The following is a 19148-nucleotide window of genomic DNA, read 5'->3' as shown; positions in this document are numbered from 1 at the left end:
CCCATGCTCCTGTTGGGAGCTAAGAACACATCTCCCTGAGCATGGCCTTCATAAGTCCATTCCATCACATCACTATAGGTTAAGTCTTGACATGGTTTGCCTTTCAGATGAGCAGATGTGCAAAAGTGCTCAAACTATTACTTTAGTGGCCAACAGGACTGCTGTTGCCAATAGTGCTCTGTTCTTCAAGGAAGGGTGAGGGAATCCTTGGCATTTTTCAGTTCCTTTTGCTCTGTCTCTTGAAAATTCATATATGAGAGCTTCTAAGCATATTTTTCTGAAAAATTATGTGGTCTGGTTTAATTGGGGAGGAGAGATCTTTAGCTGAAAATCCAGCCAAGAGAGAAGGAGAAGATAACTTGGTAAGTGTCCCTTTGCAGATGGTTACATGGGATTATAAAGTTGCCAGAATGTTTGCCTTTCCCGAGTGAAGTGCAAATAAAGCTGTGAATTTCAGTCAGCCAAACACTTCCTAATGAAACAACAAACCACTTTAAAGGTATAATTTACAGTGTATGGACTAGAAAAGTGTTACCAAATGCATGACCCATGAGCTTAACGATGTTACCCTGGAGATATTGTTTTGTTTTAATCTGTCTTCACTAATCCAAAATGTTTTTAATTCCAGAAGCAGAATTGGGCTTCCACAGTCACGCCAGCATACAGGCAGTGAGCATAGTGCTTCCATCATTGGTGGCTCTTTTGTTTGGCTTTATTTTGGGAGCCATGTGCTGGAAGGTGAGAAACATCAAATATGATTGGTTAAAGAGGGTACTAAATGGAAGCTTCATATATACCCTTGATAGAAGTTCTAGGGCTAAAATGATATGGCTAAGCTCACCTTTTTTAAAACCTCAATATCCTGTTAAGCAAAAATATCAATAAACCTTTTCAAGACAGGATTTGTGGCAAGATTTTTTTTAGCTTTCTATGCATCTGGAAAGCTTTGTCATTTCACTCTCCATTTCCTTCCTCTCCCCATCCTGTCTGGAGGCAGATGACCTGTTGGCAGAGGATGATTTTCTAGTGTGGAATTAGATTCCCCAGTGGGGAGGAAAGGGTATTGATATAGGATTGAATGCCAGTTTGGAACTGACAACAGCAGTGGGCTTTCATAGGCTTGCAATGATAAACATTTTTAAAATGCTGCAAAATTTACAAAGCTGCTATGATTGCTAGGCCAGGATGATGTAGTGGGTATTATCTAGTAGGAGACCACTGAAATACATTTGTTTTATAGGACATTCATAGTCTTAACAGTGTGAATTAGCTAAGAGTAATATTACTTTTTCCAGAGACAAAATATTGTGATTTGAACTTTGAGGGGTTTTGCAGTTCTACAGTTATTGAGAATAATATCACAATGAATGGTATAATGTGAACCTTCTGCAACAACTAAATAATAACAGTGCAAAGAAGCACAAGGGCTATTTTCTCTTTACATATTTTTGCTATCAATAAATGGTAAGAAAAAGGTGGGCTGAAAAAAATTTACACACACACACACACACACACACACACAAAAGGCAGTGGTTAACCATTTCCATGCTGTATGTTCCATGCCAAGAAAACTACCTGGACAGGGACATGTGATCTCCCAGAGATGAGATCAACTCAAAGGAGACTTGATTTTATTATTTTCTTCCTCTTTCAGCTAAATGATAACATAAACATGCTTTCAATATTAACATTGCTAAAAATACAATTGATTATATTCCATGTTTCTACATTAACATAAGGCATGTTTTGCTACTTTTCTATAGAAAAGGACCTGCAGGCATATACTAGAAATTGACCAGACTACACAATCTAACATCTGCCAAGAAGATAATGAGATAAGGTATTTTGATTAAAGTTTGAGTTCATTGTATGTTTGGACACTATTTCCTCAATTTCAAATATATGTTTGTGAAATTTGGGTCTTAAAAGATTCTAGGACTCTTAAGATGGGTACCTCATGACCTATGTTAGGTTTTTGTAAAGTTGCAATTCTACACAGGCTTGCTAGAGAATGACTTACACAATGGGACGTTCTTAGTATGCAAGCAATATAAAATTGCAAAATGGAGAGTTTAGAAGTGTATGTTGTTAATTGTTTTGTTCTCTTTAAGTCTAATGGATGCATTTTTCCCTGCAATATATATTGTTACATTTTAAAAAGTCATTTCTATACAAATGTACTTTCAAATAGGTAATTGTAGAACATTCTCAACGAATATGTACTGTTCTCCATCTGGAATTATTTTTATATTTCAAAACTGATTTGTCACAAAAGGATGAAAAAACACTTTGTTTTTTTATTTCTTTTTCAGTATGTTGCAGCACAAAGACAAATCGCTTCTACAAGTGTAGCTGTTTCTTTTTTATATATACACTGTTACTGCTTCATGTCTAGGCAAGTATTGAAACAGAACATTTGAATTTATCACCAGGGGTTTCAAATGACTAGTTCACTGAACTTTGTAGTAGTTCTTTCAGAAGGTTTCTCATATAAACCTATACACCATCAGGACACTGATATGGCCACTTCGTTAACAACAGAGCTATAGTCTATAAAATAAGCTCCCTCCTTACTCTCTTTTAAATAAGCATTCAGGTCTAGAGATGGTGGCTTACTATGTGAGACATCCGAGCTTTTGTGCTGTGGCACAGGGACAGCTTGTGCCTTTTGAAGACTGGAATTTCATCTTGTGTTGGCAGGTTTCTCTATCACTGGCCTCTGCGTAGCTCAGCTATGATGCGAAAGGAATTCCTGTAGCTCTCCGAGCAACGTAATCTCACTTCCTTTGGCTTGTTTTAAGACCTGCCCATGTGGTACCAAAGTAAGCTCTCGATCACTGATACACATGGCAAGTGAGGAAGAGCAAGCATTTTGCAATATGGATGCTGTTGCGTGGTCTGAAATAGGGCCGTGCAGTGCTTTAGATTCAAAGGAAAAAAAGGTGCTTCAGAGCATATGAGAACTTGTCTGCGGCTACCTAACATCTTGTGTTTTTTTCCTGAGAAAGTCATGGAATATCATGACAAGGTGTCTCTAGTGAAGGAGTTGCAGAAAAGTGCCCATGCACGTTCTAAAACACTGGTCTGCTTTTGAGTCCAAAGTGCTGTATAGCCCTATTCTGAGGTATTGGGTGATCTTCTGTGAAAGGCCTAGTTTCTATCATATATCGTATCATATCATTCAGGAAGGAAGGAAGACATAACAGGATTTCTGTGAGATTGAGCTTTTTAATGATATAAGACTAAGCCTTTTTAAAATATATCATTTTTAAGACCAAAAATCATTATAAAATAATGAATTCAAATTTAACAGAAAAACTATATATGTATGGGTCTATGTATTTATGCATTCACACAGACCCACACACATATACATACACATTTCTAAATTTATACCAAAAGATAAACGTAAAAAAGAGACCAATTTACTATTGATGCAAGAAACATACTATGACCATTTTATTCCTGACATATGAACTGAGCTTCTAAGTTTTAATATAGGTTCAGCTGATGCTTAAAATACAGAAAGGTTTAACAGATTGTCTATACGTACAGATATAAGACTACCGCCACGTTTTGGTTGATTAAATGTGTATAATGCATGCACACACAGAAGAGAGAATGTAGAGAGAATCCACAATCAGTACTATGACTGTTGATTGTATTTCTGTTCTCAGTTCTACTCTGCCTGTTTCCCAAGCACCAATTTTCCATAAATTTCACTCTCTCATTTCTTCTCTCTCCTGTTCTTCATCTTTTCTCTTCTTTCTCTCCTGACGTATCTCATGCTTCCCTAAGGTGGCAACACTTCATCACTACAACATTCGTCATACACTCCATAGTAAATTGATAGGGGGTTCAAATGATAGAAAATGTGATATGTTGCTAATTGTAACATATCAGTAGGGAGGATATGATGTCCATATTGAAAGATCTGCACTGGCCACCAGAGCTTTCTGAGCACATTTCACATTGAGGGGCCTGTATCGTGCATGTAGGAGAGGTACTTCTCCTGCAACACTCTTGGGCTATAGATTGTAGTCTGTTAGGCAAGGGTATCCACAGGGTATGGTCAAAAATATCAAGTGGAGGCCACAGCAGTGTGATCAGAACTTTCATTTTTTATGTTCGTCACACATAGAGTGCACATAAAAAACAAGCAGAGCTTTGATCACACTCTAATGGCCACCATCTTGATTTTTAAACCATATCCTGTGAACACCTTATTTTTATGTTTTGTTATATTTTGTTTTATCCTGATATGTTTAAAAATACATGGGTAGCTGTTTTAAATATAAAACAAATGGAAAGGGTGGTTGTAAGTTGAATAAAGGAGAATGAAATCACATTGTGCTTTGAATCAAGTACTTAGTAAAATTGAGGTTTCACTTTTTGGGATTTTTTCAAGGAGGGAATGGAGAGCTCTCTGTTGGAGAATGCTTTATTTTGGATTCCTTCATGATCTAGGCTGTAGCTCTATGATTCTATGAAAGTACCTTCTACTAATATGAGAAATTGAGCACGTGTCAGTGAAATAGCTTCTGAAAGCTATTGAGACATTAAGCTTTTTTTCCCCCTTCCCTTTCTCCAGGCAGCTAACAGTTCTAAGTTTGCTTCATAAATGAAGCAGCTTTAAGCATATTTGTATTCCTTTTGGAGTGACAGACTGAGTCTGCATCTGTTGCTGTTGCCCGTGACTCCATATTCACAATATAGAACTGTGGACAAAAACTCTGCTACTGTGAAACCAACGTGGAATTCAACATCACCAGAGAAAAGAGTCTACAGCGAAAAAGATTACCGTTTTTTAACGCAGATCAAAGTGTCTCTTTGCACCTTGGATTTGCAGTGGATGTTAGCAAATACAGTAAGAAGATTTATGTGAACCAAGATATAAGGAAGTTTGCATTGGGTATTCAAATGGAGACTATGAATAGAAGAAATGTGTGGAAATGGACAAAAATAGGAAACTTCAGAAATGTATATAATTCTTGCAAATAAGTTTATGCAATGGACTAATGTGCTAGTTTTCTTTTGTCAGTGGAACTGGGTTAGTAGTCAGGGAAAGTCTCATTTAAAATCAGATAACTTCCAAGATATAAGTGGAATTTAATTTTCTGTCAAAAATTTTATACACTTTCAAAATACAGTTTGACAATGTTGTTATTGTCTGTTCAGTAGAAGTGATCTAAATGCAATTATTATAGGGTGGCACGTTGATGGTTGTAAGGAGGATTACCATTTATGTTCCAGTACGAGAAAGGGGGGGGGCAGAATATAAAATTGTTATCTGGAATAGAGAATTATCATGAAACTGAATTAAAGTACTTAAAAAACACACTATTCTTGATACTAACAGAAATCAGGTCATCTCAGAGATAGCAAGTTTACTTTAACTTTTATTATATGTCCTTGAATATTTCGAAATGAATTTTAAAACACATATTTCATCATTTGGAATTCTCCATCAATTATTATTAATTCAGCTCAAATAGAAAGGATTATTTGTCTAAATATTTCTCAGCCTTTTGATAATTGTAGCAAAGCTGTGGACAGCAATTCCCAGGTTAAAAATTACCAGTTAGTCATGAATTTTAATGGAACACTAAAAACATTGAAGCCTGTATATAGTGTTAAGTTATTTTTTCCTGAAAATGGATTTGAAGAATTTTATTTTCTATGAAATAGTTGGATTGCTCTACATTCCAAACTACTAATCCAATAATAAGTTTAAACTATTGTAAGTTTAATTAAACTATTGTTAAATTTTCCTTTATGATGCATTGATAAAAACTGTGCTTAATAAATGCTTTATTTAAACTTACACATTTTCATAGATTTATTTATTTTCATAACTATCACAATCTCTTAAAAAGCTATATAACATATTTAGGATTGACTAAAATAACACAAACCTGGATTCCTAATTTTGGCTAATGTTGAAATAAATGCATATGGCCTGGTCCAATATGTTCTATTAGGAAGGTAGGACAGAAGATTGGTAAAGCAAGTCACAAAGCTGGTCTGTTAAACCGCATAGTACCAGGCAGAGTTTCCCAGAAGCCACAGAAAATATTGGAGTGTTTGCTCTGAGCATAGGAGTGAGATAAGACACCTATTCTTTCCTTCCGTTGGCTCCTACATCAGGAGTCCCCAAATTTGAAAGGCATAAAACAGAACAGAAAGAATTGGCGATCTACTGGATCCTTACCCTTATGTGCTGATATCTTCAATCATTTGATTACAGATCACAGACCCAGCATACCTATTAGAACAATTAGATAAAATATAAGAAAATAAGATAGATAAAGAGTAAATAAAAAAGAGACAACTGCTATATGATAAAATAGGGTAAAAACAATGTAACACCCCAGTGTTTTATGAAGTGCTCTACCCTACACAGTACAGCCAAAAGAATCAGCCCAAAATTAATTTGCCATTAATAATACATGGGGTTTATAGGCTACAAATGCAAGCTTTGCAACAGCTTGTGTTATTTTAGAGTCTTTGTTTGCCAGAAGAAATTTTACATAAAATTTACCTAGACATCCAGCAAATGGCCTAATGAGAGTGTTAAAAGCTCCATACATGTATCTCTATAAAAGTTACAGTAGCGTAAGAGGTGGGCCAGTGATTAAATATTTCCAGACTGGCAAAGGCATTTCCCTTTTGCACAGGGAATTTTCTGGAACTTGGCTTCCAATTCAACGGATGGCTAGATGCCAAAACTTAACAGCATAAAAGCTCTGCATTTATTAACTATAAGCTGGTTAAGATATTGGCCAGTTTGAAGCAGATCTTTCTCTGGCCCAATTTTATACCAGATGATATTTTATTGTATTCTGTTTGCAATTCTATGACAAGGATACTTTGTCTAAGGGTTACCATGGTCTGTCCTTGTCCCATGTACAGCAGTATGTCACTGGTGCAAAACCCGATTTCTGAATTTTATCTCCAATTTGTCGCTTCCAGATAGATTCAAATTTGTCAGACAAAATAAGAGAAGTCAAATCTTGGGGTTGGAAATTAATCTTTAGCCAGTATTTGAATATATTTTTCCATGCCCCATTTCAAGCTCAGCAGTTCAAGTCTCCAGCTGTATTAGAAATATATCTTGCTACCTGGAGTATCTTTTGTAAGAAATTAGTGCTGATAAAATGTTGACACATTTGAGGGTTATTCTAAATTTATTTCTTCCTATTTTCTCAAAAAAAAAAAAAAGTTAACATGGATTCTTTTTTTATTTACACCCTGCTAGTCCACTGCTAGCAGAGGGAATGTTGCTATTGAATTAGGTCATGGTGGAAGTGCACACAGAGATCTCTGCATTTGACTAGATGGCATTCAGGGCCACCAAGTCTTACATGTAAATGACAACTTCAGTGGGACTAAGCCTTAAGACTGTGGTCACCTGTGATATTTTAACCATCAGATTTTGAAATCTCTCTGTAATATAAAGGTATAGAAAGATTTGCTTGAACAATGTTCCTGAACAGGTCCTGACAAGGAGAAACCATTTTCATGCCCTAGTAAATCACTAAACCTATGACAAATATGAACATTGCACATTCCAGTAGTTGTTCTGAATAATAGGTGCAATATCTAAAGATTGTATTTAAAAACTTTTCTGGAAAAAGCAAAGAACATACCCTTATTTGAACAACATGGATTTATAGGTTATTTTGACAGTTGGAATTTATAATATATTTTATGCAAAACTTCATTTGTACTGCAAAGTTTATAGCAATGCAATGTTCCCTTTACTCTTCAAACAAAGTAAGGCAAATTTAAGGTCAAGAGGACTACAGAACCAACAAAAAATTCCAAGTGTAATCCTACTGATATTATCATGCATGCATAATCATCAGTGCTTCATTCTTAATATAAATAATTTCCATTAACAGACTTGAATCTGAATAATCAATTTGAGTTAGAATGTCAAGGGCACTTTCTGCCTGAAAGGTGTTTTGGTTCTTCTCAGTTAAATGTCAGAAAGATGAAATATCTAGGGAGTACTTTATTACTTAGAGAGTGAAAATTGTAAAATTTTAGATCAAGAAGCTGTTTTTAGTTCATGATGGGCAGAATGCTATAGTTACTGGAGACAAGGAATTCTCCTGTTTAATCTTCAGCAATGAAAATTGCTAAGCTTGAAGATTATGTTTTTAAGGAGGTATTCACCCACCATAGAGAGAGGGAAAAAAACATCATTCTTCCAAAAGAAGAGAAATCTAATGTATAAAAGCACACAGTGAAGAACACATAACACAATTCTCTCTTTATACATGTTAAGTATTCAGTGATATTCTGAAACTGGGTAGCAACTGGGTTTGTTACTTCTCTCGGTACATACTTAACAGTGGAATGGAGATACTGATCAATAATTCTGTGGACAATCATGGTATATTTTTCTACGTACAGGGATTTCTCTGTATAACTTCTGGATAGATTAATATTGAATATAAAGATATGATCCTGCATATAAATAATACTGTATCATAGTCAAATCAAAATATTTAAAGACCCAGATTAACATAATACTCTTGCATAGAAAACATTTTGGAATCTGGGTGGTATAGAAATATGTATAATAAATAAATAAATGGAGAAATATCTCTGCCAGTGCTTTGCATAATGTCTCAAGGTTGGTGCTTGGTTAGGTGAAGACTTCCATTAGCTTTTTTGGATCATTGAGCAAAAGTGTGCCACCTGCAGATGTTCTTTCATTGCTGTATTACTAGGAACAATCCTTTCTCTTCAGGTAGCTTATGACAATTTTTTTTTTTCAAATTTCACAATATGGTGAAAATATATTCTTCCAAACAAAGGATACCATTTTTTTTAATTCACCTTTTTATGAATTTCATACGGAGTTCATAAAAGTGCATATGATGATGCTAATATCTTATGTGGAATGAAAAGCAGGTAATGATGAATAGCTTAATGATATTTATTTCAATCCAAGTTTATTTTAGACCCATATTTAATGCAAATGCACCAAACTTGTCTATTATATTCTGATGAAAACAGTGTGATGAAATTCTTCAGATAATGCACTGTATAATCATTATATACAGTGTATGTATGTGTATGCATATATATATGTGTGTATGTATGTATGTATATACATACATACACACACTTTTCATAGTTTTACCTATTTGAAATTAGATTTTTTACAATTATGTAATAATTTGCATGCATCCTTTGTAATTTCATTAAATTGTATTTCTGAACGAAGCTATTGTGTGCATAAATAATTATTACATATATTTAAGTCCTTGAAATTCAGAAACTTCAGGCTCTTCCCTATCAGGCAAAAATAACCATTTGCAGGCTTGGTCATGATTTGAGATTATACATATTTTGATGTAAATATCAACATAAATTTATGTCACTGTAATCTTACTGAAGTTTAATTGACCAAGTTTATAAATGTAGTTGTATTTTAAGTGTTCTCTTTAAATGTATAGTGCCATTTTTTATATTATTTGAATCTGGAATTAATTATTTACATATATATTATTGTTCTAAAGAAATCAATTTATGTATTGAGGTGTAATTAAAGATCTGCTTTTACTTATCACAAGAGAATGATAATCAGTCTTTAAAATTCATTGTCCTTTTTCTTGGAATAATATGATATTCTGAAAGCATATAATTGAATCTTGTCATCTTAAATTATTTATCATAGCTGTATTATATTCTGAAAGGGGTTCATCTGTTGGGAAGACTACGTTTATAATAAGTGGTTTATTAAGAATTGATGCATTTAATGCTTTTTAAAATACATGGTTATACAAGGAAACAATATATCTCTTTGGATTTTTAACTCTAGGTCTGCTTGTTAATTCACAAGGACTTTCCTTGTTACATGATTTAATAGTTGCCTGTGAAGAGCAGAATACAAGTGGAGGGAATTGTGGTTGAATCCAATGATGCAAGGAGGCCTTGTGAAGTGGTGGGGCTTACTTATTTTGCTCAGTGGGGATTCAGGAATTGCACAGCATGGGCCTTTGGAATCGGTATAAATTGAATCAACTGTTCCTGGATGGAAAAAGAAGCAAAAGCACCAAATATTTTGCAGCATCTTATAGCAATTTACATCAGAATTGCAATCCTGCTGCTCCAATTCAACAGTGAATAACATCCAGTAAATATAGCAGAAAGAAAGAAATCTAATTTTCCATGCCCTCTCCATCAAGCAAATCTTCAGCTCAATTAAAATAGACACTTTTATCTGTAGCCCCAGTCTTTAGATGAAGTAAACCTTCTTAACTATGCTTTTTATATTGTTACTTCAGTTTACATTAGTCCAGTTAGCTGTATATAATTCTCTTTGACACATTAACATGGAGTGTTTCCATATGGGTTATCAGGAGATGTTTTTGCAGGAAATTAAGCTTGAGGATTTAATCTTATTTCATTGTGACAAAACTGCTTCAACAGTTCAGAACATATGACAGTGTTAAAATTTCAAACTACCTGTTCACCCATCAAATAACGACACATTGATAGATGAAATTTATCTGAAAAGTTAAATTATACAGTATAGCAACTGAAACTTATGGGTAATATACACTGAGACATAATTAATATGGTAAAGAATTTATGCTGATAGTAACAACAGTATAATGCAGGCTCTAATGCACTGTTGAATGTGTCACTTGTTGATTATCCCTGGTGCCCCTTAGATTTCACAAGTGATATTATAAAGTGGAGAAATCTGATGCATGTACAGAAGCAACTCTGTAGTTCCTTAGGTTTCTCTGGCAGAAAATTAAACTACCAACTCAAGATACTTATTTTCAACTGATAGATTGTAGACATTAACGTTTTATTCCATTGGGAAAATATAGAGACAAAATGGGTATTTTCTACAAAAACTCATTCTTGACTTTACCAATATGGGACAATTCACATTTTATCATTTTTAGCCTTCTTTTTTTCTAAGTTGGTTAAGATTAGGTGATCTCTCATTTATATTCACATAATAACTCTCTACGGTAAATTAATGCATAAGAACATTTAAAAAGCCTGGTTTAATCAGGCCTATTTAGTCCAAGATTCTGTTAATCCAGCATTTGTTCACAAATAGCATATAAGCTTGGCAGTACAGTTCCACTCATATTCCCAATACCTGCCTCTGATTTTGATTTCTGACATTGAAGACAGTACATATAGCTATGACTACTGTTATCCATTGATAACTTTATCTACCATGAATTCATATGAATCTGTTTTAAAGCCATCCAAGTTGTAGAATGTAACTACAACTTTCAAAGCCCAATTACTTCATTTCATTTCTTGTAAATCTCGCTTTATTCAGGTTCATTTGATACCCTGGGTTATAACATCAGGAGATGGGGAGGAGGGAAATCTCTATCTACTTTCTTCATACCATGGATAATTTTATATAGCTCCATCATGTTTTCACTTACTTTTTTAAATTAGAAGCCTTGAACTTATATCTCTTCCATATAGGGGAAGATTTCACAGTCTCCATTTTATACTTTTCCTAGCTCTGTAATATCCATTTTGAGAAAAGATGACTTAGATTGCTTCCAGATAAAGAGCACTTGGGGATGTGCATTTTTTTCCTTTATAGTATATTATTCAGAGACAAACATTAAAGAAGTTGTGTTGGAGAAAGTAAGAGTAAAAGCAAGTAAAAAAAGTAAAAGTAAGGACTACCTCACTTGGACTCCTCATGCCATTTTTCCTTGTGAAAAAAGTAAGATGTGTCAAGCCTGACATAGCTGAACAAGATTAAGGAACCAAAACTACACAGTTTTTAGTAAGGTATATTTAAATGCTGTCTGAAGTAAATACAGAGCCTTGAAAACCATAAAAGGGATCTCACACCCTTACTTATAGTGAGTTAATGAAGGTGGCATCTCTGAATGATCTGAAATGCTTCTTCTCAGGGTTCTTGACATCTGGGCTAAGTTGCTGTTTACGACCCACCTCCTGCCTTTTGATTGTTTAGGTCTCCCCTCCATTCCTTTCCCAGCCACTCCACAGCCTGTCACAGTGTGCTTGTCCAAGGAAAATGTAGGATGGGTATCTGATTTTGCACCACATGTTCCAAGCATGTGATCACAATCTAGTTTTTCTAGGGAGGTGTAAAGATATTAGCATGTTTATTTTAAATCCTTTCCTAATAATTCCCACAATGGAGTTTGCCTTTTTCCAACAGCTGTGTATTTCATGCAGAGGGAGATGAAGAGCTTCTGGATCCACCAGCAGAAAATAAAGTTGGACTAAAGCTGGAGCCAAGGGGAGGAGCCCAGTATTGTTTCTATTAATCCGAAGTGTAAACAGATGAGATTGGAAGAAAAATGACTTCGCCTTTGCTTGAGGTAATGGCCTCAAGTGTAGAACAAAGAACATATGGGTCAGTTGACTACCCTACTGAACACAATAAAACATTCAGTGGAATTGAGAAGAAGCAGAGCATTTGCTTCCTACTTTCTAAATTGCCTCTGCTTTTTACTTTTTTGTGGGTAGCGTCTTTAATTCAGCTTCAGCAGCTTGGACACAATAAACACCCTACTCTCTAAACAAGTATCGCTCTATTGACTTCAAGACCTTTCTGATAAATTCCACAGAAAAAAAATTGAATCTCAAAATATATATTACATTTTTTCCGGACATATGTGAGAGGTTGGGCTTCTGGCCAGGCACAAACACAGAGGCAACTTTCTGTCTTTTTTGGCAAAAGGAGGCATTTTCTTGACCTCATGAAATAAGATCCTCACTATTACAAATATCTCTTTATTTGCAATCAAATGTGCCATGATGCACACACTGTAATTGTGAAGTAGATTCAATTAAAGAAACTGAAAGACAGAATATTTGCTTTGTATCCATTTTAAGTGATTATTGCAAACATGGCCAAACAGTTTGTATGTTAGAAATTATTTATTCTTGCTCATAGTCTACAGGTTACTTGTTGATTTTTACATTAATCTATCTTGTTCATAAAACTGAAATATAGTTAATATTTTATTTAGATAATAGTTTCAAAACTATAATTCACAGGATATGTATATACACACATAATCTAAGTTCATGATATAACTGTGGTGTTCCCCTCTGCACCCAGAAGATCAAATAAAAGAAAAATAATTCATTTTATTGAATAATTGATTACACTGTACTATTTCCATTCTACTTCGCATACTTCAAATTGGATTTTTTTTATACTCTTGTTTGATTCATTTATAAGGTTGCTAGATTTTTTAATCTTATTTTTTATTTGACAGTGCTGCAGAAATTATAACCATTAGATTAAAATTGTTTTAAGGTGCACATTTTAATGTTCTGTGTTTATGTCTCTATTTAAGAGCAAAGGAAGTTTATTCCATTTTCTAAATTTTACTTCCTCCAGGGGATCAGGGCAGGATATATAGTTCTTGCCAATATTTTATTTCAGAACAGCTCTTTCAAATATGTTAGGTTAAGTGCTCTTCCAGGCAGAGATGCAGCTCTTATGATAGAGAACAATAAACTTCTGGCTGATCAAATAATATTGTGACTGAACAGTTACCATAGTAAGATTTCCTGGAATATCCCTGTATACTCACAAGCAATGTGCTGAGAAGAAACTCAGTTTTAAGTAGGTAATACTGCAATGCAGAAATCTCACATTTCAGTGTTAGCAGGTGGTCTGCAGGGATGTCTGGCCACTAACTGAGCACTGATTGGCTGAAAGTTTTCAATCCTTAGATATTGGAAGTACAACTACTGATTGACTATCAGTTCTGTGTGAGTGTGACTCACAAACATCTAAACATAGCATCTTGAGATCTGCAAATGTTAAAACACTTTGGAAGATTCCTGGCTACATTTTAAGGTATTATCAGACAATCTGGGCAATGAAAGGTGGCTCATCTTAAAGTACCCTAAAAATGACTAGCCCAAGATGACTTTGGGTAGGGATTCAATCCCAAATTCCTGGTTTAAGATTATATTCCCAATACCAAACTTGATTCTGTACCAGTTTTCCACTGGTGGACAGCTGATCTTCTATTGCTAGACAATCATCTACAAATAGTTTGGACTGCCAAACTAAGAAAGGTTATACATATTAGCAATATCATAATTTTCTGTTTTAAATACTCGTTTGTTGCTATTCTATTTGTTTTTACATAACTATGTATTGGATGTATCACTGCATGTACCATGAGCCCAGCAGGGAGCCAGAACTAAACACTGACCACCCCGGAGCACCCCAAAACATCCCAGTCACAAAAACATCCCAATTTATTTCCATGTGCTTGGTAAAGCATACAGCTGAAACAGAACTCTGAACCTAGGACTTAAAACATCCTAATTGCAGAGCACTTTTTCATGCCTTCAAAGCTAGCATAAAGGTTGGTTTTGTTTTGGGTTTTTTTTTTAAATGATGATTGTGTGCTTGAAGATAGGAAAGAAAGCAGCATCTGAAGCCTGAAAATGGAGGCACTATTAGAAAATAATTCTGAAGTAGAGCTTGAAAAACTGTAAGATGATTCAAAATTGTGCCTCAGGAAAGGAGGTCTGGGACAAGCTAAGAGATATGTATACTTGCTTAGGAATGAGCAATAATATTTTAATGTTCAGAAAAACTAAATCTGAAATCTGAGTACCCCTGTATTCAGAAGATACCAAAAATAGGGTGAGCCTTTCTGATGACTTAATCAAAGAACACGTAGTAAGATAATTACTGGAAATATATATTGAAATATATATTGATTAACTCTAATATATATATATATATATATATATATATATATATATATATATATTAGAGTTAATCAAAATTTCATGATGAAATTTTCCTTGAAAATGTAATTGCCAAACTGGAGGTGTAATGTGTAACTGAAGGGAATTCTCTAAAACAGATAAAAGGGAGAAATGTAGTCTGCCATTATTATAATAAAAGAGGATATATTGAAGGGAATGCAGACATTATAAAGCTAAGATGCATAAAACAGACAAAGATAATGAGATCCAGTGTCCTAATATAAAAGTCAAACCTGCACAGAAAGTACAAAAACAATGAACTACAGACAAAGAAACAGCTTTTATATTAGCAAATAAATGCTTATTTGATTTTTAAAGGGGAAAAAAAAGAGATTTTTGCTGGATAGTGATACATCAAGTCAATATGTCTGCAACAAAAATAACAAATCTTGCCAAGGAAAAATTAATTTAGCAAATGGAAGGTTAAGAGATGTAAATGAAAAAGGCAATATTCAGCTGAAATGCCTGATAAATCATAATGAAAGTGAGCATGTAATATCCCAAGAAGCATATGGTGTGCCTGAACTGTATGCAAATTGGTCCAGTAGTTCAGCCATTGGACTAGGACCAGGAAAACCTGTGTTCTAATCCTTCTTAGGCAGAGAAGTCAAATGGGTGACTTTAGGTCAACCATTTTCTCTTAGTCCTAGGAAAAAGGAAGACAATGGCAAACCACTTCTGAAAAAGTTACCAAGAATACTGCACGGGCTTGTCCACGGAGTCACCTAGGAATCAAGTCTGACTTAAAGGTGCACACATGCCCACACACAAAGTTACCCAATGTATCTGTGAAATTGTGCTTAAGAAAGGACTTTGCACTGTTATAACAGACCATAAAGTAATGTCAAAAGGAAAGCACAGTGAAGCTAATTTGCTGGATCTCATGCAACCTAAAACAAATAGAATAGCAGTATGCATGCATAAAAATACTCCTGCAAAATAACATTATAGCATTTAAAATATGGTCATAGAGATGACACTTTCCAAGTCCTGCTGTGCTGCCTCATTGTGGTGGGGTGGGGATATTCTTGGGAGGGATAAGCAAAGAACATTGGGAGAGTATGCCAAGAGTAGATATTCCCAGCAGGGTCACCATGAAGGTCATCCCAGCTTCCCAGCTAAAGCAAGCAGCCACCTATATTGGGCAGCAATGATATAGGAAGATGCCAGAGGCAGATTATCACTGTGGAGTCCTTGGGGTTCTCTGAGCTTGGTTGTTTTCTTGCAAATGTTTAATTACCTGGCTAGGTATGGGGTTTGCTCTCTGTTTATATATTGTGGCATGCCCTGCCAATGTTGGTGGGGGTGGGGGTTTTGTTTTGTTTTGTTTTGTTCTAATCTAATCTAATCAACCTAACCGAATCTAACCTAATCAAGAGAACCCTTAACAACCTAACTAAAAAGGCCAGATCACAAAAGAGGAACAGTGGCAGATGAAAAGCAGTGGACCAATCCTCCCACATTTCTATGGACGACCAAAAACACACAAGCCTGACATACCTCTCCAACCAATTGTATCCTTACCAGGGACTTCAACATACAACATAGCGAAAGAATTGACCAAAAAAGCTTGGACATCTCACAGAGAAGAGTGAATATTCTATCAACTCCTCACTACAGTGCCTCCAGAAAATCAAAGATGTACACATAGATGAAGATGAAATTATGGTCTCATTTGATGTCACAGCACTCTTTACATCCATAAACCCAGAACTAGCGAAAGAATCCATATCAGCAGTACTACACAACACACCCAAACTAACCAAATACACCCAGATCGAAATACCCAGAATCATGGACCTCATCAACCTCTGCCTCACTACCTATTTTCAGTTTGATGGACAAATATACCAACAAATCAGAGGCACACCCATGGGATCACCACTGTCAGGGCTCATAGCAGAGATTGTAATGCAGCGCCTAGAAACTATAGCACTTCCACACATACAACCTAAAGTATGGATCCAGTATGTAGATGACACCTTTGTCATAATAAAAAAGGAACAACTAGAGAAGACACATGAAACCATCAAGAACATATTCGAAGGAATAAAATTCACCAGAGAGGAAGAAAACAACAACACGCTACCCTTCCTGGATATCCTCATCAGCAGAGGAAACAACAGCAAATTAGAAACCCAAGTCTATCAGAAGACAACCCACACTAATCAAGTACTCCATTACCAAAGTAACAACCCAACCTCCCACAAGAGGAGTTGTGTAAGAACATTATTCAAATGAGCACAAATGCATTGCAGCAACCCAGAACAGCAGAAAAAGGAAACAGACCACCTATACAACATCTTTCAACAAAATGGATACCCACACAACTTTATCAAAAAGTGCCTGACCACTCAACCTATAACACAATCAACAGAAGCTATGAAAAGGATCACACTGCCATACATCAGAAACGTCTCAGAAACTACCAACAGACTATTACAACCACATGGCATCTCTGTAGCACACAAACCAACTAAAGCCCTCCAAAATATCTTAAGTAAACCAAAAGACCCAGCAGCCCAAGAATTAAAAACAGGAGTCATCTACAACATACAGTGTAAGGACTCCAACAAACACTATGTAGGACAGACAGGCAGAAGGCTGGCAGAGCGCATCCATGAACACCAGCTAGCAGTCAAAAGACGTGATGAAAACTCCTTAATCTCACAACACATGGACAGACTTAACCATAGTTTCAATTGGGAAACTGTCAGCATCTTAGAACAAGCCAAATCCAAAAATGTGATGGAATTCTTGGAAGCTTGGTATTCAGACAAGGCAGCCATCAACAGGCACATAGAGATAAACAACATCTACACACTATTCAAAAGAGACAGTAGAAAGGAAAACAAAAGACCAGAACAACTCCTCACCAGCTATCATCACCCAGATAAGCAGAGATTAACACCAAGATTACCACCAGACATACAAGCAGTAAACTATACTTTAATCAAGGAACTACCAGAGGAAAAAATAGAACAAAACAAAACTCAAACCCCTACCAACACTGGCAGGGCATGCCGCAATATATAAACAGAGAGCCCATTCCATTCTAGCACTGAAGATGTTACCTAGCTGGGTAATGAAACGTTTGCAAGAAAACAACCAAGCTCAGAGAACCCCAAGGACTCCACAGTTCAATCCTGGGCTACACATATTCACTTCTATTGGCAGATTATCACTTTAGTGACAATGGCAAAGGAATCAATTCATGCTACATGGAAGAAGGCAGTGGTAAACCTCTCCTGTATTTTTACTAAGAAAATATCATGGATAGAAAATATAATATGACTGATGATATAGTGCCAGATGATGGGCCTCTCAGATTGGATGGCACTCAGCATGTTACTGAGGAAGAGTTGAGGATATTTCAATCAATCCAGAGTCCTCACTCAAGGCAAAAATGACCATGTTCAAATTATCCTACTTTGGAAACATTATGTAAAGACATAGCTCCCTGGAGAAGACTCTAATACTGAGAAAGATGGAAGGAAAGAGAAGAGGACAACCAGTAGCAAGATGGATGGACTCAGTTACTGCAGTGATGAATGTACTGTTGGAAGACCTGAAAGACCAGGGTTAAGGACAGATGGGGATCTATATACGTGATTGCTAAGAGTCAACAACTACTTGATGGCACATAATTAATCAACCAATCAATCATAGAGATTTGTCTGTCATTAAGAAAACAAAGGACAAGGACTAGGCAATTGAACTGAATGTTTGTCCTTGCAGGAAACAAAGGGAATCAAAGTGTGACTGTTGTCTCAGAGCAAAGGTAAAAGGAATATTTTTTTTCTACTGGAACTTATTTTTTCAGGCATTTGTGATCCATGCCAATCAAAACAAAGAATGGGAAAAATTACTTGGTAACATTCATAGACTCACTCAAAGTATACTTGCACCTATTTCTTAACCAGTAAAACTAAAATGTTTAAGACATTCAAACTGTACTATACTTATTCAGAAAACAAATTTGACCAAAAAAAGTAAAGAGATTAAGGTCTGGTAACAGGGAAACATATTGCAACTAGGATATTTTGAACAATAAATGCAGAAAACAGTGGGAAAAAAAATTGAGTTATAGCCCTGAGAAAAATAAGGTTGCAGAAAGAAAGAATCAAAGCCTGCTAAGCATGATAAGGTATCTTCTGATAAGTAATCTTCTGATGCAAGATTACTGGATGAATTCTGGGGAGAAGCCCAACAGAACTACTTATCTGTAAAGCCATCTATCAACAAAAAGTACAGATAAAACTCCATGAGTTATGGAATGGGAGCAAACCTAGTCTATCATGCCTAAAGGTTTCTGGATGCAAAGCTTATTCATATAACAGATTACTGAAAATTAGTGT

General features: G+C 35.4%; 1 protein-coding gene across 3 annotated transcripts in view; it reads left to right on the top strand.

The window, feature by feature from the left end:
* The window catches only part of KITLG (KIT ligand), a 58490-nt gene extending 48918 nt beyond the window's left edge, over window positions 1–9572 (top strand). For 2 of the 3 annotated variants that reach the window (XM_088141874.1, XM_088141875.1), the window contains 4 exons: window positions 629–738; window positions 1764–1840; window positions 2313–2399; window positions 4596–9572. In XM_088141874.1, coding sequence (XP_087998000.1) covers window positions 629–738; window positions 1764–1840; window positions 2313–2352 — 227 coding nt within the window. In that variant the 3' untranslated portion in view covers window positions 2353–2399; window positions 4596–9572. The remainder of the gene's footprint in view (window positions 1–628; window positions 739–1763; window positions 1841–2312; window positions 2400–4595) is intronic. The other variant, XM_088141873.1, reaches the window with a different exon arrangement.
* The last annotated feature ends 9576 nt before the right edge of the window (window positions 9573–19148 follow it).

This window comes from Python bivittatus, unplaced genomic scaffold (genome assembly GCF_059951505.1).
Source record: "Python bivittatus isolate LINGU-HERP-01145 unplaced genomic scaffold, Pbiv_v1 ctg000330_np1212, whole genome shotgun sequence".
Taxonomy (NCBI): domain Eukaryota; kingdom Metazoa; phylum Chordata; class Lepidosauria; order Squamata; family Pythonidae; genus Python; species Python bivittatus.
This window is presented reverse-complemented; position numbering and strand designations above follow the sequence as displayed.